Below are 20,620 nucleotides of genomic sequence, written 5' to 3' on the forward strand. Positions count from 1 at the left end.
TACACCCTGGGTGAGCGAAGACCACAGTATTACCTTGTGATGTCTATTACATCATACTACATGACTCCAGTATCAGGATTGGCCACCCATTAGGCGACGGCATCATGTTCGACTGTACGGAATCAGCAGCCTGTCCAGTGACACAATCATATTTGTGTGTACCTCATACAATGTGCTCCCACCTTGTGATGCCTATTACATCAGAATACATGAATACAGTATCAGAAACGGCTGCCTATTACGCGACGGCATGATGTTCGACTGTACAGAATCAGCGGCCTGTCTGGAGAATCATTCATATTCATGTGTTCCTCTTAGACATACTTTGTGATGCCTATCACATCGGACTACATGATTACAGTCATGGCCGGCCTTAGGCATAGGCCAACTAAGCGGCCACCTAGGGCGTCGCTTTAGTGGGGGCACTTTATCAGTATTTATTTAGTGTAGGTAGACCAGGATGGGGGCACTGGGTGGTGTGGTGAGGGGTGCCATTGTGCCCTCTGCCTAGGGCACCAGTTGACCTAAGGTCACTCCTGACTACAGTATCGGGAATGACTGCCCATTAGGCGACAGCATGGCGTTTGACTGTATGGAATCAGCAGCCTGTCCGGTGAATCATTCATAATTGTGCGTTCCTCTTACAATCTGCTCCCACCTTGTAATGCCTATCACATCGGACTACATGACTACAGTATCGGGAATGGCTGCCCATTAGGCGACGGCATGGCATTCAACTGTATGGAATCAGTGGCCTGTCCAGTGAATTAATCATATTTGTGTGTTCCGCATACACTCTGCTCCCATCTGGCTGATATATGGGAACCGAGACCCTGCATTACAAATGAGTAGTTTGGTTGTGGTAGCCACATCCATTGGACAGGTCATGCTACCGCATACCTATTATAAGTTTTCAACCTTCTCAATTGGCCAAGGTAGGACTTTAGGATTACCACCCATCCCACTTTGCGAGGGACAGTGCGAAAATAATCAAGACATAGCACATGTCCAGATTACAGGACATTATTATATTCTATGTTTCATTAATAATTGCATACAACAGTTATTTTATATATGACACTTATATATGTTATGTGAAGTAGCATAACCAATTCAAATACAACTAGATTAAGCTTTTATTTGTGCAAATAAGTGTAATCCTGTACTATGCACGGCTGTAGGTATGTTTAGTCCTGGAATGTCTGACATTTCTACAGAACATGTCCCACTCTGGCCATTTGGAAAGGTGGCAACCCTATAGAACCTGTATGTAGAGATGTCAGACTTTGCAGGGCAACACACCCACAACCAGTAGAAAGGGGTGTACTTCACTGTTTTGCCTAAATAAAAGGTTACTCTTGTAGCATTATAGTTGCTTAAACTGTTACCTATAACATTTAGGTGTTTCAGAGGAACATAATTGTTTTATGCTACTACTACAGACAATAAAAGTAGTCTTTGCCCTAAATCACAGGACATTTGCCTTAATTACAGTTATTATGCAGGGCACAACTGCCCACAGGGGAGTGCCCCTCGCAAAGGTGGACAGGTGGTAACCCTAAACCTATTATTCTATCAACTTTCTAAGGTAGTTGGCAGCACATGCGCTTTCTCTCACTATCAGACCTTTCATACAAATGGGGAAGAATAAACACTGAATCAGGGACACTACATAATGACCTCAGGGACACACTTAGAAGGTTGGTGCTATTAACCTGAAACATTGATGGACACAGAGCACATATGTATTCATACACATAGTCTGAGGTGCATGCACTTTATGACTCTTACATGTTGTCATTATTCATTACATGTATTCTGCCACCTTTCCTCCTAATATCATTAGTTCTAGGATGGTTTGGTTGGGACTGTGTTAAGATTCTGATTCGTAATCACGGACATCCCTGGTAATCAGGGACAGTTCAATGATATGTTCATTATGCATTCCCCCAGTGGTTTACGGACTGTCCAGTAGATGTGCTCTTACAGTTTGGGAGGTATGATCATCTGCTATACCCACATCGGAATATTGCTTACACTCATGGGGCAGTCCTAATATGTGTCTGCCAGCCAACACCTGCATGCTTAGCCCCATAATCGCATACCCATAGTTCCCCCACCTGCCACTACTCTACAGCACTCATCCTTACTGTGAGCGCAGGTGGACGCAGGTGGGATATGAACACACCCCTACACACTGCCCACTCTCCCCATGTCGGGACACATGTTGTATGTTGTGTCAACCCATGTGTTATCAGGCTTGCACAACCTACTGTTCCGTGTACAGCTACATCCTGGTCGTAATAGTGTCCCCCCATTGGTTGAAGGTACCAAATCTTTGGTGTCCCGCAAGGGACGTCGCTGTCCATGTTTAAAGTGTAGACCTTGTAGATCTCTCCCACTGGTAGTTTCCTGCTGGTGGTCTGGGAAGCAGTGCTGTATTTACCTTTATTGCGTGTCTCTATGTCTCACCGGACTAGCTGGGGGGGGTGGTAAGTAGACGTTTGTTGAGTGGACCTCCCACCAACACATGCCTGGTCTAAACATGTTACCCGTAACTGCTGTAACATAACCTAGGTACATACATGTGTATATTTACTCTAACATATATATATATATATATATATATATATATATATATATATATATATATATATTTAGATTAATATATACAGACATATCTGCGTAATGGTGTTTATAAGCTTCACCAGCATACTAGTGCCTTATTCATTATAACACCGACACACTCCAGTTATCTTGTAATCGGTATGTAGCACATTATACAGAGGACAGATGTCGCTATATGCTCATGTACGGATTACTGATGGTAATTGGAATGTGATAGTGTGATTCGACCCATCCCTCTTCTGCACAGCCTATTATTCCATGTATTGTCGATGTTTGTATGGGCACATTCCTATTATTTATGTCAACAAATGGAATGCATGTGTTACAGAATTTGTACTTCAATATAAATTGTTGTCTGCATGTGAGTATGCATATATACCTATTACAACCTAGCTGACCTCCACGGGGCAGTCCATTAGAACCGGCCCATCCAACCCTGGCACGCCTGGATCCATAATTACATACCCATAGTTCCTCCACCCCACCCATGTTAAATTTACATGCGTAACATCCATTATCCACTTGTTATCGCAGCCATGACACACCTTTACACATTTCCCTCTCCAGAGCTTTTGGGGCCCTGCACACATTCTGTCCCACCTCATGTATTCACAGGGTCTCCCACCATGTATATTTGTATGTACGTGCCTTTCTTGGTGTTATGGAATATGGCCATTTGTGCTTTCCAATTTTTGGAGGCCTCAGCATGGGACTACATTCTGTCTGTGTGTAAAGTAGACCTAGAATTTCAACGATGTTACTCCCACTGGTAAAACCCTGCCTCTGGTGTGAGTAGCAGTGCTCTGCTCAATCCTGGGCAGCTTTTTATGACATATGCTGAAAGCACTTTTTAATACCAACATTGCTCTTGATTCCCTTCACATCCCTTGTGTATGCTTTACTGTTACAATGTCCATTCTTGATATATATATATATATATATTTCTCATGTATGTAGATATATATCTATACACACATATATATGTGTGTGTGTGTGTGTGTGTGTGTGTGTGTGTGTGTGTGTGTGTGTGTGTGTGTGTGTGTGTGTGTGTGTGTGTGTGCGTGTGTATATATACCGCCATATATATATATATATATATATATATATATATATATATATATATATGTGTATATATATATATATATATATATATATATATATATATATATATATATATATATATATATATATTACATCTGTACATACAAACATACATTTCCTATGCTGGGAGCTGCTTATACGTGCAGGCTTTTCGCCTATGCTTACTGTGCATTACCTATGTTTACTGTCGCTTATTTGTGCTTATTTGTGCCTTATACATTATGACAATACCACTTTGATTGAAAGGATCTGGTTAATAGTCCCATGTGATACACACGTCCACCTTTACATGTTTAAATGTCGGCTTTACAGCAGAGCAACATTCATTCCACAAGGAAAATGATATGTGCTATTGTCGACCTTGAATCATGAATGCCTTTTTGTTATGCGGATGCTCTAACCACTACACTATTGGTGTTCTGCCTCATTTATATGTATACCCATGGTGCATAGTTACCCGAACACACACCTCATCACTTCACTTACACAGCAGGCATCCATTTACCTTTTGGGAAAAATGCACTACTACACATTTCTACTTCCCTATTCCCTACTGCTCTGGACTCGTGCCACATGTTGACTCACTCCGAGGATATTCAGACATCCAAAGCCTATAGTCCTGGCACATACGTGTGTTTAATTGTCAGGGTGTTCATATGGTCTTCTGGGTTTAGGCTTGTCCGACTGGGGATCGGGACTGCCCTGTACTTAGTTGAAAGCCAGACTTAGCAAGTGGAGATTGTTCGTTCCACTTTTAGCATCCTACCTGTGTTTGGAGATGCAGAGTTGTGCTCACCTATGGCCATCCTGATATATAACAGCACTATTACGGGGATTTCCTATATTGTAACCATTTTCATTCTTCATATATATATGTATATACATATATATATATATATATATATATATATATTTATATATATATGTGAGTGTGTGTGTGTGTGTGTGTGTGTGTGTATATCGGTCTGTACACACACATGCATATACACCTACATGCTCATTTACATTTCCCATACAGTTGAATCACCGCCACCTACCGTTGCATACACGCTTGCATACCCGCTTATGTCTCGGGTTGCCACCTTTTCATATGGCCAAAGCGGGGCATTTTTGGGACACACATCAGATTTTACAGGCCGACACATACCCATGGTCAGTACAAAGGTTAGAACTTTACTTATTTGCCTAAATGAACACTTATTCTTGTAGCGGTTTGTTTACTTAATCTGTTTCTTGTAACTTTGAGTATTTTACATAAATAACTGTTTTGTGCAACTGTTACATGAAATATGGGACATATTTCCTACAATCACAGGACATTTGCCATTGTATTATTTTTGTTCTGGACACAACTGCCAAAAAAGGGACTGTCCCTCACAAGGTGAGGCAGGTGGCAACCTTACTTACATCTGCTTTACAGCACCTTAAGAACCCTATATCCGACTGCCACTATGCGAATGTGTAAGGTATATATTCCCGATGATGCACGTGGGGAGACGTGCATCATGGTCAGGTGTTTAATCCCTCGCAAGGTGGGGCAGGTGGTAACCCTACTTACGTCTGCTTTAAAGCGCCTTAAGCACCCTATATTTGACTGCCACTATGCGAATGTGTAAGGTATATATTCCCGATAATGCACGTGGGGAGACATGCATCATGGTCAGGTGTTTAATCCCGGGTAGTAGGTTCTGCAGGACTGGCTGGAGGCTGAGCAGTCTTGTGGATAACTACTGCTCATACAACTTGTGTCCAGATGTATACAGGACTGGACATCGTGTCGTGACACCAAGTCTAATGTTTAGAACAGATACATATTCCATGAGGGATATCCAAAAATTGTGGGGACCGATGACCATCTTTGCTTTACGGCTGTAAGGTAGGGTTGTACATACAAGGGATACATAGTTTGCAATCCTGAGACTGCCTAGGGTGAGACTGCCTACTAGATATGGGTAGGGGTCACTATGTGCAGATATGGCCACGCCTATCTAGCAGCCCGAGTATGGCTGGTTTTGGTGGACATTCAGGAAGGGGGGGGTGATGTGCTGTGAAGGGGATGATGGGTATTCAATTATGTATCCAGGTGTATTGGGGTGAGATGGCTCAGTTCAGGCCAGACCATTATGTGGGTATGTGCTGGTAATGTTTCTGTACATGTGTATTGCACATTTTAATGTTCATATGTTTGTGGGATTGTATTGCGGATGTGTATATTTGTTCTTTGGTTATCATCCTGACTCACCCACTGCCCCCTCGTACACCTCCAGTTCACCTATTGTGTATCCAACCCAGTCTCCCCTTGGCGAATTATTACATTACCCATCACCCCCCACCCCCATATTCCACAAACAACATTCATCCCTTCTCTAGTTGCTGGCCCATGGCACAGTCAACGGAGCACATTGCGTACACTATATATCTCTGGGACCAATATGATTGTGAGGTCTACACTAACATTTCAGATCATCCACATGCTGTACTTCATGTACATAGGTACTTGCAAATACTTATCTTTCATGACATGGTAGATAGACCCAGGTAATACCTGTTCATCTATGGGCCGTCCTGACAAGGACGACTTGGACCGCGAATGGGCAGATGTTGGGTGAATGCTCTAACCATTGGTAGGGTTGCCACCTTTTCATATGACCTAGATGGGACATTTTCATGGCACACATCTGAGCTTACAGGCCAACACATATCCACGGTCATTACAAAGGATAGTACTTTAGTTTCATGCCTACATATAAACTTTTATTGTTGTAGCAGTGTAGTTGCTTATTCTGTTTAATTTACTTGCTTATTCTGTTTCTTGTAGCATATAGGTATTTAATATATAGACATGCGTACTGTTTGGGACTATTACATAACATATGGGACATAATTATGTCCTACTATCACAGGACATTTCACATTTATTATGATTTTGGTATGGACACACCTGCCTAGAGGGGGACTGTCCCTCATAATGTAGGACAGGTGGTAACCCAAACCATTGGGCTAGGCTTGGCAATTGGTGGAGCGCTAACACGATGCGTTTTACTTCCACTTGGTATAACTAGTGACACTACAATGGAATACGGGCATGGGGTTTTGAATATCTTTGTTCGAGGGATGGGGACTCAGCATTCAGCAACGTGTCTTTGTGTTTACTTCTTATTGTGGTGTTCGCAATGATGTCTTGTATGCTTTGCATACATTTCAGTATCCACGGACACTGACAGGAGCGATTACTATTATAGGCAGGCTGTACTAGTCAGCATTTTAGGTTGCGCATCTGCAGCCGACGTGTTCATGCCTCTGTGCAGCGCTTGGGCACACCCCCTGCACTCGTACACATTTCTTATGCACGTGACCGTTACAGCAGCGCCCCTTCATTAATATGCATGTGGTGCTACTGCGCCATCTCTACACCGCACGGTCGGCACAAAGCTTCATGAATCCCAGGGAAAGTATTTTGTTTTAGAGAGGTTTTATAGTTACATAATGTTATTGTGAGCTGTCAACACATTATTTCAAATTAAAATGTTTTATGTTGTCTTTGACTAGTTTTTTAAAAAGTTTTTAAAGTTGACACTTGTTTGTGATAGAGAGGGGTTGAACAGTTAATTAGGTGATGATGTCATTAATTATTTGAGGCTGCCACCCACAGGTATAAAAATTCAGTCTGTTGCAACTTACATTGTTCTGAAGAAGTCCTATTACCTGTGGATGAAAGCGCTCAACTTGTGTTATTGTAAATAAAGCTTTTTTGCAGCACTCGACTTTGAAGACTTCTTCTTTTTCTTTTATTACTGGTTGGTGCTTGTGGTTTTACAAATCCCAGGATCCTATACGAGTGAAGCCCTTAGGTGTGGTGATTACCTCAATGGCGCTCTAACCAATCAAGGAGATTTCACGAACGGTGAAGATAGAAGACGCTAGATTCCACAACAGATTTTCAGACATGATGGGACTCATATTAATTTGAATAAACACTTTAATGATTGGAAAAACAAGAATCTTTCTTTTTCTTCACGTGAAAGGATAATTCCCCTTTTAGAACCACCAAAGACTTTTAATGATAAACTACATGAACTTGAGGTGAAACTACTTAAGGTACAAAGCTTATAGAGTGACAATTTATATTTAAATGAATGCTTAAAATGTAAGTGCATACCAAAAGGTTTAAGAATGTACAAATTTCCTAATGGATTAAATGTGACCAGTAGTGATTTTACAGAATTGATAGAAATGTTTGATTGACATGGATTTGAGTTAGTTCAATTTATCATTAATTTAAACAAAAGAAATATTGATTGTTTTTTGAATGAACTTAAAACTTTAAATGATGAGCTGGTTAATGATTTGTTGTTTGAAATAATTTAGATAGGTATGAACAGATTTACAATAAGACAGAGCATAAAGTTAAATTAAATTTAGAATGGAAACATAAAATACTTCTGAGAGATGAGAATGATTACATCCAGGAGAAAGTTTAACCATTACCCAAAGCCTGCTATGAGAAACCAAGAGATAATTCACACACAGTTGAGGTAGTTAGAGAGGGCAATGACACTAGGGAATCTACTAGTAGTTTTGGGACTACTTGTTATGAAGGACATCATCATGAGAGTGAACAAGATAGAGTAAACCCACATGGATATGATGGAGATTACCTGCAGCTGAGAAGGTCTGAGAGAATTAGTAATTATAAAAATAAGACCAATAACAGTTTTTTACCCCAAGGTTACAGTCCCAAGGGAGTGAAGAACAAAGGGAGGGGGCAGTTTTGGAGAAACCAGGACAGGAATAAATGTTGAGTTGTAGTTGACAGGAAGACTCCAATAATGTTATTATTTCATTGTGCAATGGTAGCATGTGGTCATTTAAAGGGTTTAATATTGTTAATTATTCCAAGAATAATATCATGGAAACTCATTTTTCCCTTTTCAAAAAGGGCCATAAGTTTGTTACCATCTTTTAAGACTGGAGTGACAAAAGTCAGAATTTAAACTTTTTACTACAAAGTTGAATTCACAAGCGATGTTTAAGACCCCAAAAGGCGAATATATTCAGGTAGAAAAATGTTATGGAAATATATGTAAAAAGAAAAGTTTGTTTAATCCCCTCATCCACCCCACTATAGCAGCTTTTGAGAAAATCAGTGTTAGCAAAATACATTCTTTCATGATGAAGCAATTTAACAACAAAAGAAAAAATTTCAACTTGACTAGAGATGAATGGAAATTGAAGTAAGGCTGAATAAAGATCAAAGAATTATGAAGCCTGACAAAGGGGGTGGGATGGTGCTGACCTATAAAATTGACTATATAGTGCAAATGTTAGAGATTTATACTGAATTTCAAAGAATGAATTCTTAATAGCATACAGAAAAATAAGGTTATTCTTGGAAGATTCCCTCCTACAGGTGGCCATATCAGAAGACATTTTTAATTTTCTCCTGAACTCCCACTCGATGATTCCCATGGCCTTTGGAATACCAAAGGTGCATAAGGATGTGTTTCAACCTCCTTATAGGGTTATAATTGCTGCCCATAATAGTGCTACTTATCCATAGGGTGTTTTTATTGATCGACTAATTCAGAATTCTTTGAAACAAATAGAATATTGTCTGAAAGACTCTTGGGACTTTTTGTCAAAAATTAAGAAAAAATGGTGCAGTAAGGAGTGTTATTTTAATACAATTAATGTGGTTGATCTATTTATGTCTATAACCCATGATGAGGGGTTACTCCTATTTTCTGAAGCAATTAGACATTTGACAAATTTGAACAGCACTCTTATTAATTTTGTCCTGGAGGTTATGCATATTATTTTGGAAAACATTTTTTTTCCTTTTCGAAGATGAGTATTTCAAATAAATAAAAGGTGTTGCTATAGGAGCAAGTTGTGCTCCCATTTACGCCAACTTGGTATTATATGCTTGGGAAACAAAACACATTTTTCAAACAACATATGCTGACAAATGAAAGGTGTATTTTCAATATGTAGATGACATCTTTATTTTATGGAAAGAACATTCAATTTGGTCCCAGGAATTTTTGAGTTTTTTAAATCAGATATCCCCATATTTTCAATTTACTTGTACCCTCTCAGATAAAAGTATTGATTATTTGGATGTTACTCTCTATAAAGACACGGACAGGAGTACCTTTGTTTCAAAAATCTTTAGGAACTCTACCTTTTCTAATAATTATCTGGAGTTTAACAGTAACCACCCCTTTCACACAAAGAAAATCATATTCAAGGGACAGTGAGTGAGAATGGCTAGAATGTGTTGAATGAGACTTAACTTTGAAAGTGAAGTGGAAAAGATATTTAACATGTTTCTTGAGAGAGGTTACCCAACAGATTTCATTTCTAATATTAAAAAGGAAGTGATATGAGTAAGATTTAAACCACTACTCTTTAACACTGACACATCCACTCCAGTCTTTAAGAAACAACATCGACCTCCTAAAGATTATGTTAATAGTATGGTTTTACCTTTTGGAGAAGGGTCAAAAGAAATAAAAGATATCTTGAGAAGAAACTGGGTGATTTTTAAGACAAACCGAGAATTCACTGAAATTTTCAGAAAGACCCCGAATTTTGTGTATAAGACAGGGAGAAATCTTAAGTTTCTTTTTGAACATCATGAAATGGTTCATGAGATGAACAACAAGGGTACCATTAAGTGTGGCTCTTGCAAGCAATGTCCATATATTCTGGAAGCTTCAATAATTTTCATAAAGAATATCCCATTTGGCATAAAGCTTAAGAATGGGAATTGTAGAACAAAAGGTTCAATTTACATTGCTATATGCTTGAGCTGTTGGTATTTCTATATAGGGAAAACTGAGAGATCCCTAAACAATAGGATATATGAACATTTGTTAGCCATTTCAAAGAAAAATGTGAATAACACCTTATTCAAATATAGTGTTATATGTCAAGAGTACACAACATTTAGGTTTTGTATTTTAGATATTAGCCCTATGAATAGTAGAGGAGGTTGGTGGGGATTGTAGTTAGAAAAACAAGAATTATTTTGGCAGCTGAAACGCAATGCCACTAACTCACCAGGAATCAATAAGAATTTATTTATTTTATACCTGTTGAGAAAGAAAGCGCAATAATTTTAGTGCCTTTATGTAGGCTGTTTAAATTAACTGGGTGTTTACATCTCATCCTTGTTTTGTTATGTTTGCTCTAAATAAGCAGTTTTGTACTTTATTTACTTATATTATTTTCATTCATACCTATGCATCTTATTATATTTAGTGTAAGAGGTTAGTACCTTTTTAAATGTTATTGGGCTAATAGAGCATAATGTAATCAGATTTTTAGATTAAGTTTTCTTAATTAAGTACTGATTGTTTTCAATTTTATTAAGTATATATAGTTTCCTGGTGGAAGTTTTATTTGTTCTGAAGAAGTCCCTAGAAGTGAAAGGGATGAAAGCGCTTGACTTTTTAATACATTTTTATTATTTTATAAGTATTTTTTCAACAGTGTGGTTTTCTTTGGCTTCGGCTTGGATTTTATAATTAAACAGAACTCCCTGAGGCCAGTTGTAAGTGTTGCCTGATGCTGTTATTAGTTATCTCATATTTTTTATCTGTTCCCCATAAAATTTACATTTTTCTGGCAAATCACTGAGGATTGAAGTTAGTAAATAAGAACATACATTTCAGTTACACATGTCATTTCCTTCAGAAAATGCATGCTAATACAAGAGCAACATTTAAAAACATGTCCCTATTTTTTGGTCTTTGTTCCCCCATTATTTTAGGTATTGTCCATGTTTCTTGTGCTGAGGGGTTATGTATACATAGTTGTATTGACAAGGCTGTTCCTAGCCACACCAAATATACTGAGAATTTTAAAAATAAACCCCTCTGTTGGAACATACATATAAATAAATTATATATTACAAGAAATAAATGACATAATCCTTATAAGAAGCAGTAGTGGGGTGAAGGGGGGCAACCACCTCAGACACAAATTGCTAATGGTCATGCTAAGCAGATAACAATCTGCCTTTAGTGCAGTACAGTCCATTACCAGCATTTCCAGCTTTCAAATGCTGGTGTTGCAACTGGGGTCATAACCTAAAGCACTTTGTGCTCCATGTGTGACATAACTGTAGCAGCTGCTTGCTACATTGCATCAAGCAGTGTGGTACAGTTTAAAAGGAAAGATGTGCTTCTTTTAACAATAGAACACTTTAGTGTGGCATGTGTGGCATAAGCTGTAGCAGCTGGCTGTTACCATTTAAAAGGAGAGAGGTTTTTTGTTATAACTGAAGGCCTTAGTGTTTCATGGCAGAGGACCTTTTTTTTTTTGCTCTTTACCCTACTGTTAAAGGGGGTCACCAAATCAGAGAATGACACTGAGTGCCAGAATAGCTAGCTAAATCTATATAAGATGCCTCATTCTATATACCACAAGAACACATTTAAGCAAAGTGATAAAGAGTTTAAGAGTACAATTAGGAAGCTCAAAGCTGAATAAGAATTTGAAATTGCTAATTAAATCAAGAATAACTACAAATCTTTCTTTAACTATGTGAAAAGTTTAAAACTAACACTCGAAACCCAAATATGAACAAAAGCCTTCCAGTCGTTCTCCAGTAGATAAATGAGTCAATAAGATGACATAAATTCTCCAGGAATGTAAATTACACTCCACACTTTATTTATTTCTACAATAGTATTGCCCACACTGATCCAACGGAAATCGCTAGTTGACAAAATTAGTGCAAATTTTATACCACCCAAACTTATTGCTGTTCCACAGATTCAGAGCTACCCCCTTTAATTACTATGGAACAAGTCTTGTCAACTCTTTCTAACGCTAAGAACACTTCATGCATGGGCCAGCTTGCTTGATTATCAGCACCAAACATGGCTTGTCTGAAATCCTGCTAAACCTCTTTAAGGTAAGCCTGCCTACTGGTTACATTCCTGAAGCTTGTAAAACAGACATTATAAAGCTATTGCACAAGGGTGGCTAAACAATGCATACTACTAACTATAGACCTTATTAGTCTGACTAGCCTCATATGTAAAGCTATGGAACATTTTAACTCAAAACTCACTAATTTTGGGCACTTCAAATCTTTTAAGCCTGGACTCTCATCAATTTACCTTTGTCAAAGGAAATCCTGCTTCTTTAACCTCATTAATTCCTTTGAAAAAGTCACCAAAGCAGTGGATAGTGGTTATGCAGTATATACAGCATATCTTGACCAGGCCAAGGCCTTTGATTGGTTAAAGTCTCGGATATCAAGTCTGAAAAACAAAAACTTACCAATGGTGTCCCACAGAGCTCAGTATTGAGCCCTCTCCTATTTGTTATCTATTTCTCAGACTTTCAGTCCAACACTCATGTCATGTAATTATCTACATTTACAGATGATTGTAAATTGGAAGTTGTAATTCAATCTTCCACTGACTTTCAGTTGCTCCAGCATTGCTTAGATCATGTTAACAACAGGTGCAAAGACAATGGTATTAAATTAACCATAACAAATGTAGTATATTTAATTTTGGTAAACAAAATATTTTCCAAGGCCGTATACATGACACACACCTCTGTTCTGACACTGTCATAAGAGGTCAAGGCACCCTTGTCAGTAATTCCTTATGTTTTGACCATCATGTCTACATAGTAGCTAAGAAAATCTTATATCTGATTCACTGAATTGTCACAGGCATCTCTTCTAGAGCCAAATAAATATTAATTCCTCTTTACTTATATTTCATCAGACCCATTAATGAATATAATGCCTCTTTTGGCATGCATTTGTCTAAATATATATGACTCAAGTTGTGAAACCTCAGAGATTCCTAACTAAAAAGATCAGTGGCCTCGGAAATCGTAGTTATCAATGCAGACTGGCAGCCCTCTGTTGCACTCAGTCTCTTACAGATTTCTGCATTGGGATTTTTGTCTAGCCTTTCAAGCCATGAAATATCCAACCCTATTTTACTTTCATTTCCTTCACAGAACAAATTGTTCCTAAAATACCAGGTTAAAGGAACTAAACCATCATCAATAGATACATCACACACATTGGTGTGGTATGTTCATATCCCAATGAATCCCCCCACTCTAGACAAACTTCTACTATATCAAGCGATGTAACAGCTTTGCCACCTCCAAGGTAAACTTACACAATTTGATGACTGACCTCAAATTCTTCCCAGTCTATCTTGCATTGCTGTTCTTGTGGCTGGAGGGAACTTTTGAATATGGATCACTGGCTAGGATAGAAATGGTCAGCAGACTGATTCCTTGTTACTTATCTATGAACCTATAAACCTATGAACAATAAAGGTTATTAAGCCAGTAAGCAATGAAGCTTTTAAAATGATAAACTCCTGTTGCAGCATTTATGAAGGCATAGACATGGCAGATGGCAAATGCAGCAGAACATTTGTATTACACAGATTTCCTGTCTACCAGAGGTAACCTAATTGGTAATGTGAAAATGGAAACAAAATGATCAGTGGTACTAAGAAATTAGGTTCTTCTCTGGATTACATACAAAGGGCTACACAACAACTATGCAAACAAACCATAGAGAAAGAGATTCTGATCATTGTATTTGTAATCTGATTAAACGTAATCGTCAAAACTCATGAGTGAATTAATAATGCACTTGTCATAATTTATTTCATGGCATTAGAGAAGGGAAACCCCTCATTGCATTATACAGCCTCAACCTAAACAAGATACAGTGCTGCATGGCTATTAAAGTAAAATTATACACTATCCTAAATGCTCCCAAATTGAAGGGCAGAGACATTAAAATAAATCTGAAAGGAGACAAGTCAGACTGTAACCGTACAACAGCATCACTACTGTGGCAGTGCTATAACTCATCTGCAGAAGCTACATCATCGGGGAGCCATGTGTAGTCCAGGGATGCACCAATACAGCCTCGTTTTTGCACTTTTAATGCTTTGAAGTGAACTCTGAATTGGTGAACTGAAACTTTTTATGTGCACATGAAGCATTTAATTTGTTTAATTTGATATCTTACCCTTATGCAGTTTTGGAACAACGTTGCAAGGTGGAGCAAACTTGGATAGAAGGGCAGCTAAGAGAGATTTTACTTTCACTCATCCTTACTGTGTTGGTTATACTTGGATACGTACTGATTACCTGAATATTTTTGTTGTTTGCAAAGCACTACAACATATATCCCACATTTTTGTTTTTAATATTTATCATGCTACAACAGAAAACAATTCAATTCAATTCAATTCAATTCAGATGTGTGGTTTTAGATCCATAAAGAAAAGAAAGCAGGCTTTTGAATTGCATGTGTGTTTTTAACATTGCTTTGAGATGGAGAAAGCTATGAATTTAAATCAAAACATCATTACAGGTGAAAAAAGTCAAAACCACCAAGATAGACTATGAGTCCACTATCTTTTCATTCCTGTGTTCAAGAGCAACTTGTAAGGCACTATAGCAGTCTCAAGGTGGTATAGATAAAACCTGCTCATTACGAGGTATTTAACTTGTTTAAATGAAAACAATCATGGAAAAGAATTTTCCTTTTTATTTACGCTTGTATTAATCATTTGCAACAGAAATATCATTGTACATGTTTGTTATTAAACCATCTTTCAATTGTTTTCAAGCATCGTGAAAAGTATTGCACACTAGATTGAATTCTGCACCATACTGCTATCTGTACTGAGAAATCAAACAGTTTTAATTGGCTGTGTTATTTATACAATGGCCAAGTTATATGTAACTACTTTTTAGGTTTCTTTATATAAGTTGAACCAAATTTAGCAGCATAACCTTGAAATATTTAAAGTCCTTTAAATTATCCTATAAACTTAAAATAATTTCTCTGATTGTTATGAGTCACAGAGACTTTTATTCTTTCACTGTTTTATACATTCTGTTGTTTGATATTAATGCCTATTTTTGCATGGTTCCAGTGAATGCTTTGTTAATGTTGTGCTATCTCATTTCAAACATGTAATGTGCTGCTGTTTCTCATTTATATTAATTTTTCTGGAGTTTTTCAAATATGTTACTTATTTTACATTTGTTTACTGGGAAAGTCCAACTGGACATAGGTCATTTTTCAGTGGAGGCCTGGGGAGAAAAGCTCCACAAATAACATTTATACACACGCACTAATAGTCATCATTTTCAATTCACACAGTAAAGTGCATCAGTGACAAGTAGCACTATTTAACACATGACATGAAATTGTATAATAACACCAACAGTTTAAAGTATTAGTTTCAACAGAAGGTAGTTGTTACATTTTTGCAGCTGTCAATAAGTGTAGCCAGGGTAAGGTACAGGTAGATACAATTAACAGTGATGTGAGGAGAGAAGTATGCAATGAAGGTGTGATAGGTAAGTACAGAAATAATAATTAGTAAGGGATGAAGGTGTGATAGATAAGTACAGAAACAAGGAGATAGTGTGAGAGAAGGGAGGGGCACTTGTATTAACCTGGATTGTAGCAGTTACATAGCCATGAGTTTATCAAATGTGATTTTAAGGACTTTTTAAATTTGTGTATGGAAGCTATGGCAGTGATGAAAGGGGCAAGTTCATTCCATTGTTTGGCTATTGTGTTAGAGGAGAGGGGGGAACCAGTGGCATTATTATCTGTAGTTACTTTGAGGAGGAGTTTGTGAGTGGAGCGCAGGTTTCTGGTACAGGAGTATGGATTTATCAGATTTTGGAGTGATGGGGCTTTCTCTGGCTGATATAGAATTTTGTGTGACAGGGTAAGTTGGTTATACAGAAGGAGGTGAGGTAGTTCAAGACAATTAAGCTGTCTGAGAGCTAGACAGTAGAATGATCTATAAGAATTGTTAGTAGCGAATTTGGCAATTTTGTTATAGCAGGCTTCTAGTTTGGTTGCATCAGACTTTCTCAGGTTGGTGAGGACTGGAGAAGCATATAACAGTGTAGAGATGAGATGTGTGCATGCAGTATTGGCCCTAGCAGTGTTTGTTAAGAACTGTTTAGTTCTATATAGCATACCTACATTTTTATGGATTTTCTTTATAGTGAGAGAGATATGGATATCAAATTTAATTTAGTGTTACAGTCAATCACAGCACCAAGAAGCTTTGTGTGGGTAACAGTAGCTATGATAGTTTTATTATTGGATATGATGTTAACTGAGAGGTCATGATTGGTATGTTGTGTAGGCTGGAAGATGACAAGTTTTGTTTTGTTTGGGTTGAGTATAAGTTTGTGGTCAGTGAGCCAAGATTTGACAGAGAGAAAGGAATCTTGAGTTTGCTGGTGTAGTTCCTGGAGGGAAGAGGAGGCACAGACTAATGTAGAGTCATCTGTGTACTGGATGACTGAGGAGTGGAAAGTAGAGGTGTAAAGTTTGTTGGTGAATTTAGTAAACAGCAGAGGTCTGAGAATGGAGCCTTGTGGAACCCCTATTGGTACTGGGAGCAGAGGAGATAGCTCCTGATATCATTTAACTGCCTGCTGTCTCCCGGTTAGGTAACTTTGAAACCATGCAATAGTGGATTGGCTAAGATTTAGTTCTGACAGAGCTTTTATGAGCTTCTTATGATTAACCAGTTACCCTTCATAACATCGATTGCCCATAATGTCATCTCCCTGAACAGCAAAATCCCGGAGCAGCGAATCTCGTCTCCAGGAAAGCAACCACTGAGAAATAAAGATTGAAGAACAAATGAAGGACAGGCAGGGAAGATTTAAAGTGGTGAAAGGTTGCTTACAGGGTCTAAAAATTACACTGGCTGCAGTATACATACCAACAAAAGTAGTGAGACAGGACATAAAATATATTATGGGAGAAGTTATAGCCTTTCATCAAGAATGTAACATATCTTAAAATACCATCTGAGGGTAGATACTTAGAAAACTAAATGGATGTATTTGGGCTTATCGACGTAATTAAAATAAGGTAGAAATAAATAGAATCTATACATATACACATTTTTAAATGAAATATGGTTCCAAGGCAAGATTAGCTAGACCTTACATATCAGAAGAATACTATACCATGGTTTATAGCATGAAAACACAAGCAGTGATAGAGTTAAACCACACATACCTATTCAAGTTAAGTTTTGTAAGCAAGTAAAACTATATTTTGATAGACACTGACATTTTCCACTATTCATTCTGAAAAGGAAGTCATTTATTGACTGAGTAGATCAAACTTTAACTGAAATGTTGCTAGATTTGAACCTAAGTTCTACACATCTTGTAAAGAACTGGGATAACTGAATACTGAAGAAAATAAAGGTAGTAAAAATGAAAACAAACAAGATATGTAATAGCAGCCACATTAGGTATCTGGAGGACTTTAAAATAATGCAGTTTCAGAAGCAAAAAAGAGTAAGTGGAAGGCATGTCTAGGCAAGAGTATTTAGAAGACCTGAATGAGCATAGATTGATGGCCTTAGAACAATTATTATTCATATCTTAATCCTAGAGCAACCAAATTGTTGGCACAGCATTCAAGGCAAGCAAAGATTGAACGTATGATAGCTAAAATCTGGAATTATGAGACTGACAGGGTAGAAGTGCACCCAGGAAAAATTATGATTGCATTGGGAATTATTATAGTGCACTATATAAACAAGATGCAAATGCTAAGTGTAACACACAAGAAATCGTAAAATATTTCAGACAATTACACTTTCCTCAGTTGATAGAAATAGAAAGAAGGGTGTTAACATCAAAAATAAAGGAAATTAAAATTAAGGAAGCAAAGATGGAATTCCAGTAGAAGTGTGGAAAAAGAATTCACAGGAGATAATAAAAGTCTGGCTAGTACTTTTTTTCAATATTTTTCTTGGTGGGACTGTGCTTTTGACTTGGAAGAAAGCAGTAGTGGTAGTTTTACCAAATGACGAGAAATACCCCCATCATCCAGGGTCATACAGACCTATTTTGATCCTGAAAAATGATTACTAAGTGTTTAGGACAATTTTGACCAGAAGAATGACACAAATGTTAATAAAATATAATTGACATGGATCAGTGTAGATTTATAGAAGGTAAGAAAATGTTTGACAATGCTAACAGAACCCTCATAGTTCAAAAGGATGCATTGGACAATAACAATATATTAATTCTAATAGGTTTGGATGCTGAAACAAAATTGGCAGAGTGAGTAAGGAATTTATGAGGACATCAAACTAAACAAATACAAAGGATGTGGGTGTACTGAAGAAAACCAAGAATCAAATATGAAGTAACACCATGGGAGTAAAAGGAAACCGGTCTCACACTGTCATGCATACCAAAGAAAACTGTTTATTCCAAAATAAGATTTAGCACTTTCATCCCTAACCTGGGACTTCATCAGAATATCAACTAACTTACAACACTTCATTTTATGCCATCAGCAGCTGACACAGATCTATATTATTAAAGAGCCAATGCTATTAAAACCAGTAACTCTGCTATAAAGTTCATACTCTTAACCATTTAAATCAAATATACAATTGATCAACTACTTCTTTCAAATTCAATATGTAAATAAGTAAATAGAAAAAAAAATCAGTTGAATTAAAATTGTAAGTACAGTGACTGAACAGTCACATATTCTAAAACGTAAAAAAATATGAAAACCATAAAAATCAATAACATTCCCTACTTTATCTATAAAAGTATATATCTTAAAAAACACAATAGACGTTTCTCAACATAACAATAATAAATACTTGTCAAAAAGGGTATAGAAATAATAAATAATAAGTGTTCACATAGAACATTTGGGCATACCAGAATCTATTTTTAACACAGGCTTTATTGATATGTTGTCATTCAGACCAGGGGAAGAGGTAGCATTCAACCTAAACTGACAAAGCAATTTCTTGTACTCTAGTTTCATTTCCCATTCATCTCCCTCCCAGGGCTAATTTCAACTTTTTCTAGTATGTCAAATTTGAAATCCTTAAAAGCAGTACATCTTAATGTGTTGTTTAAAAAGACCGTTACTGGGATTTTTTGTCATAATGTCGTAATGGTGGTGACTGAAGTATTAAGGCTTGATAATGACCATGATAACAAAATTCATTTACCAAAGGGTAATTGTGGGATTTTGGGTGTGGTATATATTGCAAAGTGTTCAACTTGTGCTGGCTCCTATATGGGAGATGGGAAAAACGGAGAAGCCACTCAAGAAGAAATTTTTAAGCATTATTCTGACACTACAACATTAGGACAAAGAGCACCCCTGGGGGTGAATGGGAAATGAAACTGGAGTACAAGTAACTGCTTTGGCAGTTTAGGTTGAATGCTACCTCTCCCCCTGGATAGAGTATGTCAAAAAACATACAGATATAACCATGCCCATGAGCAGAATAACACTTCTGAGAACATACAGTCCCAGTTTACATCATTTGCACAAAATATATTATCATCTTAAAGAAATTTTGAGGAATTTTAAGTGATATAATATAAATTCTTTCCTACCTGACCCTGTCTCGAACCACCCCACAGACCCTTCAGAAATGTATTGGTGATGTATGAACGCCGTGACTGTTTGCTTCTCCATTTCTGCTTTTTTTGATGAATGTAAATAGACAGCTTATTCAACCCTGACTTTTCCCCTCACCATCAGACAGACTGAAGTTGCATCTATAATATAATTCAATAACCTCTCACCAATAAGAAACCATTGCAATCTACTGCCGGACGTTATATCCTCTCACCTTAACACTCTATTAATTAATGTATGTACAAACTGTATTACATAGGTATATCTCTAATAGCTGTTGTTAGCCAAAGGGCTCTCATACATCACCTCTGCCCTACCCCTGGCACTCTTAACCCCCTGCTTTCCAATCTCCTGCTTCTATGTCCCACCTAGCTTTGCTGCCCAGCTTTGTCTACTTCAGAACCTAAGAAT

At 37.4% G+C, this 20,620-nt stretch overlaps 1 protein-coding gene across 1 annotated transcript in view; it reads left to right on the plus strand.

The window, feature by feature from the left end:
- Positions 1–20,620, plus strand: part of LOC122814345 (CD276 antigen homolog) — a 193,495-nt gene that overhangs the window by 136,353 nt on the left and 36,522 nt on the right. Inside the window, exon 6 of the mRNA XM_044086931.1 lies at positions 6,548–6,554. Coding sequence (XP_043942866.1) covers positions 6,548–6,554 — 7 coding nt within the window. The remainder of the gene's footprint in view (positions 1–6,547; positions 6,555–20,620) is intronic.

This window comes from Protopterus annectens, chromosome 10.part0, assembly GCF_019279795.1.
Source record: "Protopterus annectens isolate FY-2018-M chromosome 10.part0, PAN1.0, whole genome shotgun sequence".
Lineage (NCBI taxonomy): Eukaryota > Metazoa > Chordata > Ceratodontiformes > Protopteridae > Protopterus > Protopterus annectens.